At 34.9% G+C, this 17,895-nt stretch overlaps 2 protein-coding genes across 6 annotated transcripts in view; one reads left to right on the top strand and one right to left on the bottom strand.

The window, feature by feature from the left end:
- Positions 1-12,381, bottom strand: part of LOC110935692 (receptor like protein 21) — a 42,225-nt gene extending 29,844 nt beyond the window's left edge. For 3 of the 5 annotated variants that reach the window (XM_035989715.1, XM_035989714.1, XM_035989713.1), the window contains exons 1-7: positions 11,816-12,379; positions 11,565-11,729; positions 11,406-11,483; positions 6,328-6,483; positions 1,587-1,661; positions 1,353-1,511; positions 1,177-1,248 (exon numbers count right to left, since the gene is read on the bottom strand). In XM_035989715.1, the coding sequence (XP_035845608.1) occupies positions 1,177-1,248; positions 1,353-1,511; positions 1,587-1,661; positions 6,328-6,483; positions 11,406-11,483; positions 11,565-11,729; positions 11,816-12,251 (1,141 nt within the window). In that variant the 5' untranslated portion in view covers positions 12,252-12,379. Of the gene's footprint in view, positions 1-1,176; positions 1,249-1,352; positions 1,512-1,586; positions 1,662-6,327; positions 6,484-11,405; positions 11,484-11,564; positions 11,730-11,815 lie in introns of all 5 variants that reach the window. The other 2 variants (XM_035989712.1, XM_035989711.1) reach the window with 2 other exon arrangements.
- Positions 12,382-15,482: 3,101 nt separating this feature from the next.
- LOC110932868 lies at positions 15,483-16,487 on the top strand. Its single transcript, XM_022176120.1, has 3 exons — positions 15,483-15,599; positions 15,644-15,758; positions 15,928-16,487. The coding sequence occupies exons 1-3, from the start codon at positions 15,483-15,485 to the stop codon at positions 16,485-16,487; spliced, it is 792 nt and encodes a 263-aa protein (XP_022031812.1).
- Positions 16,488-17,895: the final 1,408 nt, after the last annotated feature.

Raw genomic sequence — 17,895 nt, forward strand, 5'->3', positions numbered from 1 at the left:
ATCCAAACTATAGTACCATCATTTGGACTATATATCAAACGATTGTCTCATGGTTATGGGATTCCAAATGATGGCTTGTGCACTCTCAAATGATGGTTATGTTGGATTTCAAATGATGGCAACTCATATAACACCAAACGATAGACCCCATGAATATTCCAAATGATGGCTATGCATGTCTTGGTAATATTCCAAGCGATAGTCCATGAGGTTTGCGTTTTGATTCACTTGAACTTGTTATTCGAGTCACGGGACGGAGGAACGTCGTTCGACTTCGAACGTGAGCGAACCATCACTAGTTGCATCCACAAAATGCATGAACATGTATCACACAAACTCATTCTTCACACATATTTGCTCGCTCCTCCTAATCACTCAAGTCTTTCACATCTATTAATCACACCTTCCAACTATAATCTTCGTCTCTAGGTCTTGGTTCTCTCAAACAACTAACGTCCCTGATCGCGTCTCATGGCCTGTTTATGTTTCAAATAGAACTTCACATCCGTATTTGTATCCCGCGGGTTCTTCTAATCTATCACAGATTCATAGCTTTCACAGCTTCCTGGTCGCATTGCATGATCAGTCTTATTCCTCTTCGTTTGAACCAATCACAGGTTCACGCGATCAATTTTCGCAGACTCGATGGCGAACGTATGTTTTTCATGTCTTCTTCTTTGTTCCTTGATCTTGAGCCTTTGATCTTCTCCTCTCCCATGTCTTAATCTTCTTGTTCTGATACTAGTTGTTGTAAAAAAGAATTTACAAACAAACAATAACACGGTTTTGGAGATAAATCACGTGTCACCTTTTCAACTTTATAAGAACAAAAGACCAAAAATTGCAATGATTATAAACCCTCTATTTGTACTAATACATAACTTACTAACTAAGTTAACTTAATCTACAATACTCTTAATCTAATAAGGAAACTACTCTCTTAATTTAATCCTTACCAAACAAAATCAAATCTTCCAAATCAGTTTTATTTATCTTTTCCCACAACGTTATCTTTTAACTCTTAACTTTCATGATTCACTTTAACTCTTTAACTTTCATGATTCACTCGTATAGCCCATACAATCAAAATTAACATCCATCAATCTTTGTTATTTGTATACAGAATGGGAACTTGTAAACGAAAAAAGTATTCAGAAACACATTTTAAGAACGTACCGTTGAATGTGTGTGACTGAAATTCACAGAAGCTCAAGTCAAGTGTCTTTAACTTTCTCAATAAAGATAATTCTGCGCAGGATAAATTGTAGGTTAATTAATAAATAAGTGTGAATATGAGATTTAGTATTTAAATTGTTTTGTTAGTGTTGTGGGTTAACAAGAAATTTGGTTGCCTTGTGTGGGAAAGGAACTTCCAAATTGTAAAGAACCACTAAGATCAAGAATCTTGAGGGATGGGAGGAAACTTATGCATGATATGATGCTCTTGTTGAAATTGTTGTAACCAAGAGATATAGTCTCTAGCCTTTCCAGTCTCATTAAGCTCTTACAATCTATAAAAAAAGGTTATCGATTATGATAGTCTTTATAAAAGAATTGTATATATAAGAGATATATCCACAAATCACCTTGAATACTTGGCGTGCAGTTGAGCTTGTTAAGACTTAAATCCAACTTCTCAAGATTGGCGAGATTACTTAATTCTGTCGAAAAAAAAAATGGGAGGGAAATAAAACAAATCGTGATACATAATTTTATGTCTTAGTATAAAAATAAAAAATTTTTTGAGTAAATTATATAAATCAGTGTCACAAGTTTCAAATGTATATGTCATTTGTGAACTTAAAAAAGAAAACTTCATAAAAATTTCTGGAGCAATTTATGTAATTTACCCCAATGCTCTTATTTTTGTAAGATCATAACGTCATGCATGTAAACCAATTGTGCTTCATTATACCGTTTTCGTTATTTTCTTTGGAAAGCTAAAGAGTTAAAAAGAAAGTTTTTTTTTCAACTTCGGTCAGTCAACCACATGGAATGTAGCATATCGTTAACGGAGTTTAATATATAAATATTATCATTGAGGTTGATAGTTCAGTGAAAAAGTAAAGTTTTTTAATACATTAAAGTGAGAGGTCTTACCTTTCACAGACCCTACCTTAGTTTTGCTATTGGTGGGATTTACTGAGTATGATGATGATGATGAAAGTGAGAGGTCTTTTACGCCCTGCTTGCGGTATGCGCATATTACGTATATATGTGTGGGTGCTCGGGGAGAAAAGTGAAAGTGCACTAATTTTAACGTTATTTTACTAATTTCGTGAAAATAACGTTAAAAGAGGGGGATGGTTAATCATGCATCATGTGGTAGCGTTGATAGCCGAAAGACAAGGGGGTACATACATTAATCGGCAGTTGTCTCAATTGCTGAGTGTTATGTGCCTTATGTCCAAGACTTAATGCAAAACTACTATCAAGCTAGGGGTCTCACTGGAAGTAAACTCTCTATTCCTATAGGGTAGAGGTAAGGTTGTCTACATCTTACCCTCCTGAGACCCTACTTTAGCTTTGCTATTGGTTGGATTTACTGAGTATGATGATGATGATGAAAGTGAGAGGTCTTTCAAGTCTTATAAGAAGAAGTAAAAATTTGCCGTTAAAAAAAGTGTAAATTGCCATTTAGTTTCTGAAGGTTTGCCTAAAATTGACAATTTAGTTCAAATAAATATTTTTCTTCTCCGAGTCCCTAACTTTTCTATTTTTTTGCCATTTTGATTCAACCTACTAACTTCATTAAAAAATGTGAGTTAGCTCACAGTACATTGTAAATTGTTTGATAGTTGTCATTTTCATCCAAAGACCATTGTTTTCTTTTATTCACTTATATATATAAAAAAAAACTTTAATTAAAGAAATCCTTAAACTAAAAAAAATAAAAATACATATTAACATATAAAAAACCTATAATTTTTTTAAACATTTAATATATAATAAAAATCTAACAATCTTTGATTGTTTTATACGTGCGAGGTGGGCGGTCATAGATGATGGAGGTGTGTGGCGGAGGTGGGTGGTGATGGATGACGGAGGAGGTGGAGATGGGGTTGGACCTTGGTGTTTGTGTGTGTGTGTGAAAGAGAGAGACAGTGGTTGGGGATTGATGGATTTATATTAGAGTAAATTACAAAAATCGTCCTTTATATATGTCATTTATTGCAAACTGTGTCCTTTGTCTTCAATAATTACAAAAAAAAAAAAAAAAAAAAAACGTACTCGATGTTTGCAAACCCTTCCAATTTATGTCCTTTAGCCCTAACTCAGTTAATTTTTATGGTTAAATCTGACCAAATAGACCCCACATAAGGGTATTTTTGTGGTTAAATCTGACTAAATGGACCCCACATGAGAGTAAAATGATCAAATACCCTCATGTGAGTTCCATTTGTTCAGATTTAACCACAAAAAATTAACTGAGTTAGTGCTAAAGAACATAATTTGCAAGGGTTTGCAAACATCGAGAACGTTTTCTATAATTATTGAAGACAAATGACACAATTTGCAATAAGTGACATACATAAAAGACGATTTTTGTAATTTACTCTTTATATTATATATATAAATATCTTAAAAAATCAAAGGGTTTTTTAATATATATATATATATATATTAATTAATATTCCGTTTTTAAAAAATTAAAGGGTCTTTTATATATCAATATGTTTTTTTTTTATTTTTTTAGTTTAAGTATTTTTTAATTAAAGTTTTTTTATATATAACTAAATAAAAGAAAAAAAATGATCTTAAGATGAAAATGACAACTACCAAACTATTTAGTGTGAGTTAACTCACAATTTTTAAATGAAGTTAATGGGTTGAATCAAAATAGCAAAAAATTGAAAAACGACCGAGGAGAAAAAAAAAACATTTGAATGTTAATTTGAAACAAATCTCATGGAACAAGATAACAATTTACTCTTAAAAAAGGAATAAAAGTTTCCATTTTCAGCAAAATAGTTTTAATTTTATATTTCCAAATTAACTAATGTAATTTTTAAACAAAAATATATGTTTCTAGATAGTTAGTACATGTATGTAAACTAGTTGATGCCCCGCCCGCGTTGCGGGGAGATAGTCGAATAATTCTCAATCAATTAGAAAAAGACTACTATAATTTTGCTAGGAAAAAAAAACAAAAACGATGATAAGACCGTAATTTTGGGCTCAGGGCAAAACTGTAGTTTTTCAGGACTAATGAGCGTGTGTTAGACAGCTTCTTGACACGAAAAAAAATTAAATCGAGTAAACCAATTAAAAAAAAACCTTTATAGTTTTGCTAAAAAACTAAAACGATTGGAAAAACGTAATTTTTAACTGAGTGCGAAATCATAATTTTAATTCGGGGATAAATTGTAAATTAAATGGACCAACGGGGGAGTGTCAGGAAGTTGCCGGCACGACTGTAATTTTACACTAGGGGCAAAATTGTAATTTCACCAGGAAAACAAACAAAAACGATGGGCAAAATGTAAATTTAAGTTGAGGGCAAAATCGTAATTTGAGTGTGAGAAAAAAAAACTAATGGCAAAATTATAAATTAATACGGGGCAAAATCATAATTTTGAACCGAGGGCAAAGTTGGAATTTTTAGCCGGGAGCAAAAACGTAAATTTATTTTTAAGTGAGGGTAAAAACATAATTTTGAACTGATGGGAAAATCTGGGACACTTGGAGTTGCGAAAATCACCAGCGACATATCTAATACACTTCAGCAGCCAACATCCCCACCACCATCTTCTCTGCCACTACCACCGGCAGAACCGCCCACCACTACTCCGCACCTCCGGCGACCAAGAACCCCCAACGTCCACCACTACCACGTTATGTTAAGCTTAGATCCGGCTCCCCCAAACCCCCACAACCACCACCGCCTAAATCCACCATCTTTTTCTCAAATACATGTGTAGGTTTGAAAACACGATGAAGTTGACAGACGTGGTGCTTAGCTGGAAAAGGAAGAAGGAGAGGTGGGGTTTTGGATTTAAGATAGAGAGAGTTGAGGTTGTATTATAAAATAAACATTTAGATAAATGGGTAGGAAAAATGACCTGAAATGCCCTCATGTGCCTTGCACATGATTTGACTTAACATAAAATTTTAACGTGGTTAGTGCTAAAGGACGAAAGGTGTGATAGGTTTTCTAAATAAAGGATTGTGACTGTAATTATTGAAGTTAAAGGCTATCCACTGCAATTCGATACAAACATAAAAGACGAAAACTGTAATTTACCCTAAAAAATATAAATAACTAAATCAAAATTTTAATATTTTCTAAAAGACTAAAACAATATCAGTCAAATTATGTATAAGAAATAGAATATGAATGTTGGTACATATTTCGTACGCCTGTCACTGTGCGAATAGTTAGATAGAGCTTGTCTTGAATATTGTATAGAATAGAAATAGTTGGACACGGTATTGTAATGTAAAAGTCCATCTGGACGGATGACCATCCGGACGGATGACAATCCGGACGGATGGACATGGTGTAGGTAGTTATCTATAAATAGGGACTTAGGGATCCCATTTGGACAAGCTTTTGGTTCCCAGAGGGGACATGCTGTGCAACTGGTCTCGTGGTGTTGTATCGTTGAATAATCAATAGAGACCAGATAATAAGTGACTGATCGGTGTCGTATCTATCTTCTACTCCTTTCTTAGTCGTAATAAACGCACCGAACACGTCGTTTGGGGACCGAGGCTCCGTCAAACACACCGGTTCGGTTATTTATTATTCAACGATACAACACCACGAGACCAGTTGGACAGCATGTCCCCTCTGGGAACCAAAAGTTTGTCCAAATGGGAACCCCAAGTCCCTATTTGTAGACAACTACCTACACCATGTCCATCCGTCCAGACTGTCATCCGTCCGGATGGACTTTTACATTAGAATGCCGTGTCCAACTTTCTCTATTCTATACAATATTCAACACACCCTCTATCTAACTATTTAAACAGTTGCAGACGTACGAAATATACACCAACAATGAAGAGAAATTATATGACTGAAATTATGTATAAGAAATAGAATATGAAGTTAAATTAAAAAAAAAAAAAAAACCATGAAAAAAATTAGTGTGATTGTAGAATTGTGACCGTGACACAATCAATTATTTAATTATTTATTTATTTACTTATTTATTTATTTATTTATTTATTTATTTATTAGGTATATATTTATTTACTAGACTGTCTTTATCTCTAATAATAAAATTTATATCTAATTATATATTATCTACAATCAACCACCACATGTGTATTTTACATTCAAAGTAATAATAAAATCAATTAAATTAGAGAGAAACATACCTTGAGCTGGAAATGATCCGGATAGTAGATTCTCAGAAAGGTCTAGAGATTTAAGTGATGAAAGAGCACCTAAAGATGTTATAAGGCTTTCATTGAATTGATTCCCCCGAAGATTTAGAACTTTTAATTTCTTCAATATAGAGACCGCCTCCGAACCTGTGATCATCATGGTAGTTATTGACCAATATAGCAGTTAGTTATCGCAGTCTAAAATAAATTGTATAGTATCACGTGAAACAAATAGTACTTATGTTCTAAAGGTTGAGTCATAGAGATGAACTAGTATTTTCACTGGTCGTGCCTTGCGTCACATAGATAAATATACCATAAGGTCCAGATAACACTTCATGTTTGGATTCGACCCATTTCAGAAGAAAAGAGCGTCAAGTATCTTTGTGTTTTTACTTTTTTTAAACATAGAAACATAGATCTTTTTTATGTAATACTTATTCTCCATATATGATAGTGATTCAAACATTTAGGAGGTGTTTACCAAAGTTGTGTTAGGCTACTCTGTGTGGAGGAGGCAAGTCCTTGGACGATGCCCCTTCACGTCAGCGCCACGTCAACATCCTGGACCAGGGGAAATGGTGGATGGCCATATATATGTATATATATGTGTTGTATGTGTATTTGTGTGAGAGAAGGGGGAATCCCCGGCTTGAACGGCAGCAGGAAGACGGAGAGGACGCCGACGCTCCAAGGGAAATGGGGTTCCGCGGCGCCGCCGCCCCACGATGGCCCGCGGACACAGCCCATACCGAACAGCCTTATGTGACGCTGTTAACTTATCAGAAAGTGAGAGTAAGTGGTCATGTATTTAAAGGAATTCAGTCCCTCAAATTCATCATACTTGTGGGCAACCTTCCATAGATTACTCACCCGTGGAGATATGTTTCACTATATTTATGACACTTGGGCGGTAAAGGCAAAGTTCTTCAGTTCCCCTTTCATGACAATTTAAATGCATATCTCCATCCTATATCTCCATCCTAAGATGACTACATAGGGTTCATTGGTTAAATTTACCCATTTAATGTCTTTGACAACTTTATGGACACACTACAAGTATACTTTTTTCATAATATGTGATATCTACATAATTAATTACCAACAAGACCATAAGGGTAACATAATGTTTTTTTATTTTTTCTTTGTGACTGTTTTCATAATTTTCTCTACTTAATTTTGTGAAATTTATTGTTTGTGACAAAATTAAGATGGTATATATTAAGAGTCTACATATTTACACACCAACATGGTTATTTGTACACCAAACCCTACATGTACCTACAGTATAGGTCCATACGCATCCTAGGTAAAGGGTCCATACACGACCACTCAGTCAAACCCGGTATACTGTCAAATCATGCATATATACGCTACGTATAGAGCCATACGCAGCGTATAGAAGTAGCCCTATACGCTGCGTATAGGTCTATATTGGGCAGGTACATGACAACCAAGTAAGCTGTCAAATCTGTCTGACAAACGTTACGTATAGAGCTATACACAGCAAATATACGAGGCATCTATACGCTGCGTATAGAGCTATACGCAGCGTATGTCTGACAGATTTGACATTCATACGATGTTGTCTAGGCACGTGAATAAAGGTATACGTCACGTATAGATCTATACGCGGCTGATAAATGTGAATTCAAATTCCTATTTAGACATCATCTGCCTTGCCTACGAAGTCAAAACAAAACAATTCTTCTTATTCATTTCTTCTGTTATAATTTCTTAATCGACTGTGAAGCTAAAATGTCATCATTTTGGCGCAACAATTATTTATGTAAGCAGTATTCTAACAACTCGTGGGGAATGAATGATGTTAATGAGGAGGAGGAGGAGGAGGTTGTGTCTGGCGTCCCTACTGATCAAAACATACAGTTGCAAGACTTGAACGAGGCATAGTTGCCAGACTTGAACGAGGCTCCAACTCCAGCTGTTGATGAACCATATTACCCGACGCATCAAGTGTATCCTGATTACGAATACGAGTATGAATCTTCGTGCGTGCAACAAGGTAATCCGAATGGATACGGAGGATACGGTGGATACGGAGATGAGCCTGTTGATGAACCATATTACCTGGCACAACAATCGTATCCGAGTCACGGTGGATACGGAGGATACGGTGATGAGCATTCGAACACACCACTATATGATGATTATCAACCCTCTAACCCGAGAAATCCATTTCAAAATCAGGTTAAAATTATTGTTGTTGTTGTTGTTGTTGTTCTTGGTGTTGTTGTTGTTGCTGCTGCTGTTGTTAAAATATTATTATTATTGTTATTATTCATAACACTATAATTATTATTGTTGTTATTATTATTATTGTTAAAATATTATTATTATTATTTTTATTGTTATTGTTATTATTAATTTTAAAATACTATTATTATAATTATTATTGTTAAAATATTATAATTATTATTATTATTATTATTATTGTTAACATATTATTTTTATTATTCATAAAATTATAATTATTATTATTGTTATTATTATTGTTAAAAGATTGTTATAATTTTTATTGTTAAAATATTATTATTATTATTATTATTATTATTATTATTATTATTATTATTATTACTGTTAAATAATGTAACTGGTTTTTAACGTCTCTAATTGATCTGAAGAACTGGGTACAAGCAACAGGAAAGGAGAATTGTTATGTTATTGTAACCCGTCGATCGAAGAATATTGGTGGTAGTACGGGGATGGTATGGCTTGTGTGCGACCGTGGTGGTGAGCATCTTAGTAAAGCAACAGTTAGTAGCAAAAAAATTGGTTGCCCATTTTCACTACTCGTTGTGCGGGATGTTACGAATGACACGTGGGAGTTACTCGTGGAGGACTCGAAACATAAACACGAACCTCCACAGAGTCTGTTGGCCACGCATTTTTGCAAATATTTACTGAAGTCGAATACAAGTTGGTGGAGCAGCTGACAGCTCAAAACATGGAGCCATGTAACATATTTCAAACCATAAGAAAGCAATTCCCCGACAGCCTCCATGTTTAGAAAGACGTGCAAAATACGGTCTAGAAAATTAGAGCATCATAGATGGACGGAAAGACTCCCATGCAGTCCAAAGTAAATAATGATTTTAATTTTTAGTCCATGTCTTCCATAACAAGCTTACATCCGTAATGCGCGTCGAAGGTGTAACGAGTTAAAAATAAATATTATTTTTATTTTTTAGTCGATGTCGTCCGTAACGAGCGTACGTCCTTAACGCGCGTCGAAATTGTAACGAATCCAAAATATATATATAATTTTTATTTTTTAGTCGATGTCGTCTATAACGAGCGTACGTCCGTAATGCGCGTCGAATGTGTAACGAGTTAAAAATATATATTATTTTTATTTTTTTAGTCGATGTCATCCGTAACGAGCGTACGTCCGTAACGCACATCAAAGTCTGATTATTATTTACTGACCAGTCTCCTTTGTGCAGGTATCTTCACCGGCTCATCTCCTCTTCTATCACCGCTCGAAACAAAAGCCGGGAGTGGTGTACGGGTGGTGACACAGCCGAAAAGGATAGGGATGTTATCGCTATCCGAAATGAAGATTGTCAAGAGATTCCCACCTGACAACCGGAAGTGTTTTAAGGGTTTGGACGACCAGCCCTTCGTGTCGAAGGACCTGCTGGCACAGTTTGAACCGATAGATCCCCAGCTGTGCCGGAGCAGGTGGCAGTGCATAACCCGGAGATGTACATTCTAGACCCACCACAACCAAGTGGACCACCCGGGGCGCCTCAGTTCCCACGGCATGTTAGGCCCGGTCGTTCCCTCTCACGCGCGGCGTATCAGCAGCTACATGAGGACGTTGACTGGCTGAGGTATGTGATGGGCTGGGTAATTGAGAAGTTGCAGGATCTTCGACAGCGTGATGGGTTACTTCCACGACCCTTCATTCCGGCTGCAGCATGGCACCAGCAGTATCAGCTGCAGGATGATCCGCTGCCACAATATTTTATCTTCTTCGATGTATTTAGTATTTAGTTATATTATATTTTTTTATTATGTATGTACAAACTTATGTTGTATATATCAAACTTAGACAAATACATCATATTCAATCGTATTGAAACAGTATAGTATTTTAATTTAAACGGTATAGTATGGATTCGGTGTAATATTCAAACCGTACCCGGGTATTTCAAAATAATTAACGTTATAAAAGTTTAAAAATGCTATAATATTTTAATTTAAACGGTATAGTATGGAAACATGGTAGAATATATTTGAATCGTACCAGAGTAATTTAATAAAGTTAACAGTATAAAAATCTTAAACGGTATAATATTCGAACCGCACTGAGACTTGGTATAATAATTTAATTTAAACGGAATAGTATTGAAATGGTATAATACATTCGAACATACCTCAAACATGGTAGAATATATTTGAATCGTACCAGAGTAATTTAATAAAGTTAACAGTATAAAAATCTTAAACGGTATAATATTCGAACCGCACTGAGACTTGGTATAATAATTTAATTTAAACGGAATAGTATTGAAATGGTATAATACATTCGAACATACCTCAATACTTTAAAATATTTAACGGTTTTAATTTGAACGGTATAATATGGAAACGGTATAATATATTCGAACCGTACACAAGTATTTCAAATAATAATTAACGGTATGACATTTAATCGTTTATAGCATTCGAACCGCACTAGACGACTAGACGTGGTATAATGATTTAATTTAAACGATAACAATATAATAAATTCGAACTGTATATACGTTTTTCAAAAAAAATTAACGGTATATAATATTAATGGTATAACATTAACGGTTATATATTTTAAGCGATTTAACGTTGGATCCGGGTGAGAATTTATACCACAAATACATCAAAATAACCAAAAAAAATCTGATGGGTTATATATGCTGCGTATAGCTCTATACATATATAAATCCTGGTTGTCTGTGCCAATGATTGTTGGGTACACTCTGAATTCTATGCAACTTATACGCAGCGTATATAAACCATAAGTGTGCAAATATGTAGTCTTGGTGTGTTCAGCCTATATTAATTACCTTGCAAGGTACCATAACAACCAATTTGAGTAAGATCCAGTACCTCCAAGTTTTCCAAAATTGAAAATTCAGAAATGTCTGCAAAAGTGAATAAGTATCATCTTCAGAGCATAAGCAAATATATTAGGTAACAAAAGTTAAGAAAATGGAATGACAAACCATAAAAAGGCGGCGTGTTGTCTCCTTCGTATGAATTAATGTAACTGAGATCCAAAATTTTGAGTGAAGTGAGTGCACCCAATGAAGGAAAGATGTGGGTTTCAATATAATTAGTACTCAGGTTCAACAGCTCTAGTTTCTTCAAACTCGACAATGGTTCAAGTCCTGTGGAAAAAATAGTTATATATGAAGTAAATTTATGCTTAACTTATAGGCACTTTGAGTCAACATTCTAAGGTTTTCATAAATACCTATGTCCGCGATTGGTTTGCCAATATAGTTCCATGATAAATCGAGACTTTTTAACTCCTTGAAATGAAGGAAGTGAGAAAAATTTAACTGCCAAAGGGGGATAGGATCCTTGTCATAGTATTCGTCGACTTCGAATTCTAAAGAGAGTATGTTGCCCAAAGACAGGTGTGTGATGTACCCGGTAGTTTTGTCGCACTTGATCCTCTCCCAGTCACAACATTCACCACTGGCGACGCCATGATCAACCCAAGTGGCGAGAAGATTGCCGATGTTAAAACGGTATGCTAACTCGTGAATAGAGGCTTTGATTTCGAGGAGTGCCTTTCTTTCATCTTCAATACAAACGCGCCCTTGCATCCGTCCAACCATGAAAATCAGTAACAACATGAATATCAATAACGGTGATTTGTGCTTACCTGAACACCAAGTAGCCATTTTAGTGCCTAATAAGAAGGGCTTAATTTCTATTGCCGGCAAATAAATGAAGTACTTTCAACGGCTGTGTAGACTCATGAAAATATGATAAGTTTCTATTATTCTATGGCTCTTAAAATAGAAGAAATAATTTGTATGCAGAATATTCAACTTGCTATAAAAAAACTCTTCTTGTCTTTATTTTAAAAGACACCGATTCCTTTCCCCCGTCAAATCATCCAAAAAAATAATGAATATTTATTTAAAAAAGGGGTAGGCTAAACATACCCCATCTTGTTACTTTTTATACCCTCTCCAATAAAATCACATTAAAACTTGTAATATTTACCTCCTATACAAATTATCATTCTAAAAAATATTCTTTTTGTTACAAAACAAATTCGAAAGTGTAAAAAAAGATTACAGACGTTTTTTAAATATTGTCTTTTAATTTTCATTTAAAAAACGTATTTTTTAAAAGTTCTTAGATATTGTTTTTAAAGACACTTTCTCAAATAGTATTTTGATTATGTTTTTTTATTGAACATCTTTACAGTGAAATAATAACAATATTTTATAAAAAAAAAGTTTTGAACTCTCGTTGTAAAAAAGGTCTATATTATGTTTTAACTCGTCTAAAGGTCTTACTTTTATAATTTTTAATACTTTAAATGTGTTTATAAAATAATTAACAATTTTTATGTATTAAAGAGTAATAAAGTTTTTCTTTTAAAATAATGTTTATAGTCCTAGCACATATTAATCATTCAAACCATCTATGTAAGTGAAAAAATAAACAATAGGTATTAAAATAACTTTATCAAACTACATATTAACAAACTATATAAGTTCAAATTTAATTAGCGTAAGGAGTATGTTATAAGCAAGTTAAAACCAGTTTAAGACTTTCGATCGAAATGAACAGTTTAAAAAATATGTTTTTTTAATTAACATATATAAAAAACAAAAATTTTGAAAAAAAAATGTCTACAATAATTTTTTACACTTTTGAATTTGTTTTGTAACAAAAAGAATACTTTTAAAAAATGATGACATGTATAGGGGGTAAATATAATAAGTTTAAATGTGATTTTATGGAAAAAGGGTATGAAAAGTAAAAAGAGGGGGTACGTTTAGTAGCCCTCAAAAAAAAATGACATATATACTTAATTTATGTACAGAATTCTGTGTTTAATTATAAAACTAGTGGAAATTTCCATAGATTGCGGCGAGAATTCAGTATAACGGTTTACTTCATTCTGATATGGGCCTAGTACCAATACTCGTTATAACAGTCAAAAAAGAAAATAAAAAAGTAAATAAAGTCGTCACTGTATAGAACCAAAAAAAAATCAGTTATATTTGAACAAAACGTTTATCAAAATGTAGATTAAAAAATACCTATGTCGCAACAGTGTATCCGGAATTCTATAAAGCATTACATTTTGTTTTCGAATAATGCAAAGAGTAAACGGTGTCAGTTAAAGAAAACAATATGTAAGATAACTTTATATCACATACGTTTGTGCTTGACAACTTGCATATTAGTAATCAGAACTCGTTTTTAAGAAAACTTATGTCGATATGTAGATAACATAATAAGGCATCTCCATATACTCGTGATATTATAAAAAATTGTAAAGTATAAGAGAAAATATAATATGCACGAAATTAGTAATAATAATATAATAACAAAGTTTGAAAGTTAGAACAACACAATTAAATGAAAAATAATAATACTACAATATTAGTAAATAAATTAGAAGACGAGATTTACGATTTGGTCAAAATAATACTAATAATAATTGCTCCATTGATTGCCACCAACTCTAGGCCTACCATTGATTGCAAAAGATGACTTTTGACCTTTATACCATACGGTATAAGACCAAGGGGAGCCCCCCCCGGTTTTGGGCTGTCGCACACTGCCCCCTTGGGGCCCGTGCCCGTCTCGGCACCGGCGTCGGGATAGAGACGTTGGAGACGGAGCGAGGTTTTTGAATTGGTGGGCCCCCCTAACGGTAACTTTCAATATTTAAAAAAAAAATTTCCCCACCATATAAATTAAACCACTTTTCACCCCATTTTTTTACCGAATACTTCCACTTTGCCCCCAGTTTTATAAAAAATCCTCTCCCAACATTAAAAAAAATTATGGATCCTTACAACCCAAATAATCCCAACTCAAGTTCACACCCGTTTCGTCACCCGGCTACACACCCGTACTGGACAACTCTTTTGCGGGTTACCAATAAATGCCCAACGCTTTCAACCAATAAAACCAATACCCTTTCAACCCTAGGGCTGTTCAAATTGCTCGGCGCTCGACTCTCGTTCGATGCTCGCTCAAAAAATGCTCGGAATTTGTTCGTTCGATTCAGCTCGATTGAAAAAGTGCTCGGTTCGGATCGGGTCGGTTTGTAAACGAACCGAGCACGAGCAAAGGCCCGCTCAGTTCGGTTCGGCTCGGTTGGCTCGATTTACTTTTTAATATATATATATATACATACATATTTGTGTTTGTATCATTTTTAATGAAATGACTAGAGACCAAGATCAACAATGTTTGATACAAGATCTAAATAGAGCTCATTTAAGTAATTAGAATCAAAATCCAATACCAATAGTCCATTGTCCAATACTTAAATGTCCATTTGAGTAATTGAGTCAAAATTTCAAATACTAAAATGTGAAGCGTCGATCAATACTCAAGTATCAACCCGCCATTCGATCTAGAAGTACAAGACCCTAATCAAAACCCCCCATTGGCCATCGTTATTCGTTTTCTCCATCGCTACTCGCCAAGACGCCAAATCGACAGGGTTTTACTTCAATCGGTTCATTCAATTTCAAACTTCTGATAGAACAAGGGTATTTTCAATCGATCAATGATTTATCTTCCCGCTTAGTTAATCATGATAGAACTAATTGAGTGTTTTTGAATTCCTTGTTATTTGTTAAATTTTAGTTGTGTTCTATTGGACGAAACATCAGCGATGAAAAATGCACTTTATTCTAATAACTAGCACTCCCATCGTCACTTTCCTTGTTTGTTCTGCAACGCTCGATAATCGCTCGACGTTCGTTCGAAAAATGCTCGGATCGAAAGGCGCTCGCTCGACTTTGGCTCGGTTGAAAACACGCTCGGTTCGGTTCAGATCAGTTTGTAAATGAACCGAGCACGAGCAAAGGTCTGATCGGTTCGGCTCGTGAACAGCCCTATTCAACCCAATGCAAATGCAACAACCGAACATGCCGTTCAACCAAATGCCATATCAAATGCAGCAACTAATGCAAAACCCGCTAAATATGCCATATCAACCACCGCCACAAGCACGTCCAACACAAATCGAGGAACAAGATGATGACGTAGAGGTTGTGCAAGAAACGCAACCTGGACCTTCAAAAAAAAGGGAAAGGATAAAAAAGAAGACGTAGCCGCCAAACAACAACAACGGCCATGGCCAAAAATTGAGGAAGAGGCGTTGGCGAAGGCACATATTAGCTCTTCAACGTCTCCTATAATCAGTAAAATATTATTATTGTTAGAAAATTATTTTTTGTACATTAAATTATAATTGTTATTAAATATTATTTTTACATTATATTTTTGTTTGAAAATATTATTATTGTTACTAACATTTATTTGTACGCTATATTTTTCTAACAAAATATTATTATTGTTACTAACTTGTAGGTAACAATCAACAAAGCGATGGGTTTTCGCAAGAAGCCCTTGATATATTCCATGCGATTATGGAACAAGGCGAGTACAGAACCATTGATTCTATCAGCTCCAAGTGGCGCAAGATGAATACGTTGATCAAACGCTTTTGTGGGTTTTATAACATAACGCTCGCCAACAAACCGAGTGGGTGGAACCACGAAAATGTTTTCAATGAAGCGTTGCGTTTATACGAAAATGACAAAAAAACTTCTTTCCCACATGTCCGTGCTTGGCAAGTTGTAAAGGATCAAACAAAATGGAAGGGAACTCAAAATGAGGTTGCAAGCGCGAAACGAGCAAAGAAACAGTCTAAAACTTCCGAGTCAGGAAGTTATAGCATTGGAGGCTCAACCGGTCGTTGCCAAATAAATATCAATGACGAGCCCGACTATGAGGAGGAGCCGATTGAAGATGAAGAACGTCCCACAGGAAGGGACAAAAGTAAAAAGATAGCGGCTGAAAAAAAGAAACAAGCCGCATCAGGAAAAGTGGTGGTGGTTCGAAGTTGGAAGGTATTATGGCCGAGTTGAAAGCATTCAACCAAACCATTATCGAGACGCAAACCGAGAAGGTTGTTGTTTTTTTAGGTTTTATTTAAATGTAACTTTTTTATCTTTATTTACTTTGTTTTCATTAATTAATTAAATCAAATAAATAATAATAATCATAAATAGAGGAGGAGCATCCACCACACCCTTGGGTAGTCCCCAAGGGGATGCTCCTCCACCAATGCTTAGCTGGCGCCTATGTAGCGGGTAGTCCCTTTGGGGACTATCCTCTCCATACCCTCTGGTCTAAGAAGGTGTTTGGTGTTGAGTTTTGAAGAAGAGATTTTTAGATTATTAAGTTTTGAAATCGTAAATAATAAGTTTTGAGTGTTTGGGTAAAAAATTAAAAAAATTGATTATTTGCGTTTAGACTATGGGGTATGTGGCAGGGGTTGGGTACAAACGCCTAAGTCACCACCCCGGGTGGGCTTGGGTTTCGGCGTGGCCCCTTGGGCGGGGGTTTCAGCCCGGGCGTTGGGCGTTGGGCGGGCCTAGCGGTCTTCCGTGGCCGGCTCTCATTGGCTGGGTTGACTAGGCTATAGGTGACTAGGCTTTTTTTTTTTAAATTTTGTGTGTATTTTTATAATAATCGAAAAAAACTTATAACACGCGGCCAACCCACAGGGGCTAGCCATACCCCGCCATACCAACCCAACATGCAACTGACTAGCGGTGCCCCTCGAAGTCCACGTGTCAACCCAAGCCCCAAACCCCTGCCCCACCATACCTCACGGTCTTAGAAAGTTACAAAACACAGTTTTCCAAAAGCAGCTCCCCCCTACTGCAACAAAACGAAGTTTTCCAAAAATCGATTATTTGCGTTAAGAAAAGGATTTTCACTTGTTTATTTTTTTTAAACGAGTTTATAGGACCCGCGCATTGCGGCGGAACTATTATGCAAAACAAAAAAAAGACGTAAACCCGTTGAACGATACTCACACGTTGTATCATGTTAACTCGCAAAATACAGACCTATACTAAACCGAATTTTAATAATCTGAAAGTTTATTAAACCGAAAAAAATAGAAGTAAAATCGATACGTAAATGTTATGATTAATAGTAAAAATATATTTCTTTTATTTCATCAACTTTACTCAATTATTTCAGGAAAAAAGTAAAATATATATTGTAAAATTGTACAAAAAGAAAAAAAAAGATTAGTAGATAACACGTGACATCCGTCGTCGAACACTTAAATTAAATACTGTTATGTGAGAACACTTTTTTTTTTCTTCGGGTTAGTAAAGAATGTAATTTCATGATTCAATAACCAATTTAATGAATCTCTATACCAAATTCATATTCAAATGAGTAAACTTAATGTTATACAAAAATATATTGTTGCAAATATTAATTTTTTTTCTTGGTTTAAAAAAAAGAAAAAGGAAA

Source organism: Helianthus annuus, chromosome 4, assembly GCF_002127325.2.
Source record: "Helianthus annuus cultivar XRQ/B chromosome 4, HanXRQr2.0-SUNRISE, whole genome shotgun sequence".
NCBI classification, from domain to species: domain Eukaryota; kingdom Viridiplantae; phylum Streptophyta; class Magnoliopsida; order Asterales; family Asteraceae; genus Helianthus; species Helianthus annuus.

Bases quoted from the DNA above. Each gene is read 5' to 3' on its own strand.
- LOC110932868 (XM_022176120.1), top strand. From the start codon at position 15,483: ATGCCGTTCAACCAAATGCCATATCAAATGCAGCAACTAATGCAAAAC. The intron at 15,600-15,643 runs GTAGAGGTTGTG...TTCAAAAAAAAG, and splicing joins TCGAGGAACAAGATGATGAC to GGAAAGGATAAAAAAGAAGA. The intron at 15,759-15,927 runs GTAAAATATTAT...ACTAACTTGTAG, and splicing joins TTCAACGTCTCCTATAATCA to GTAACAATCAACAAAGCGAT.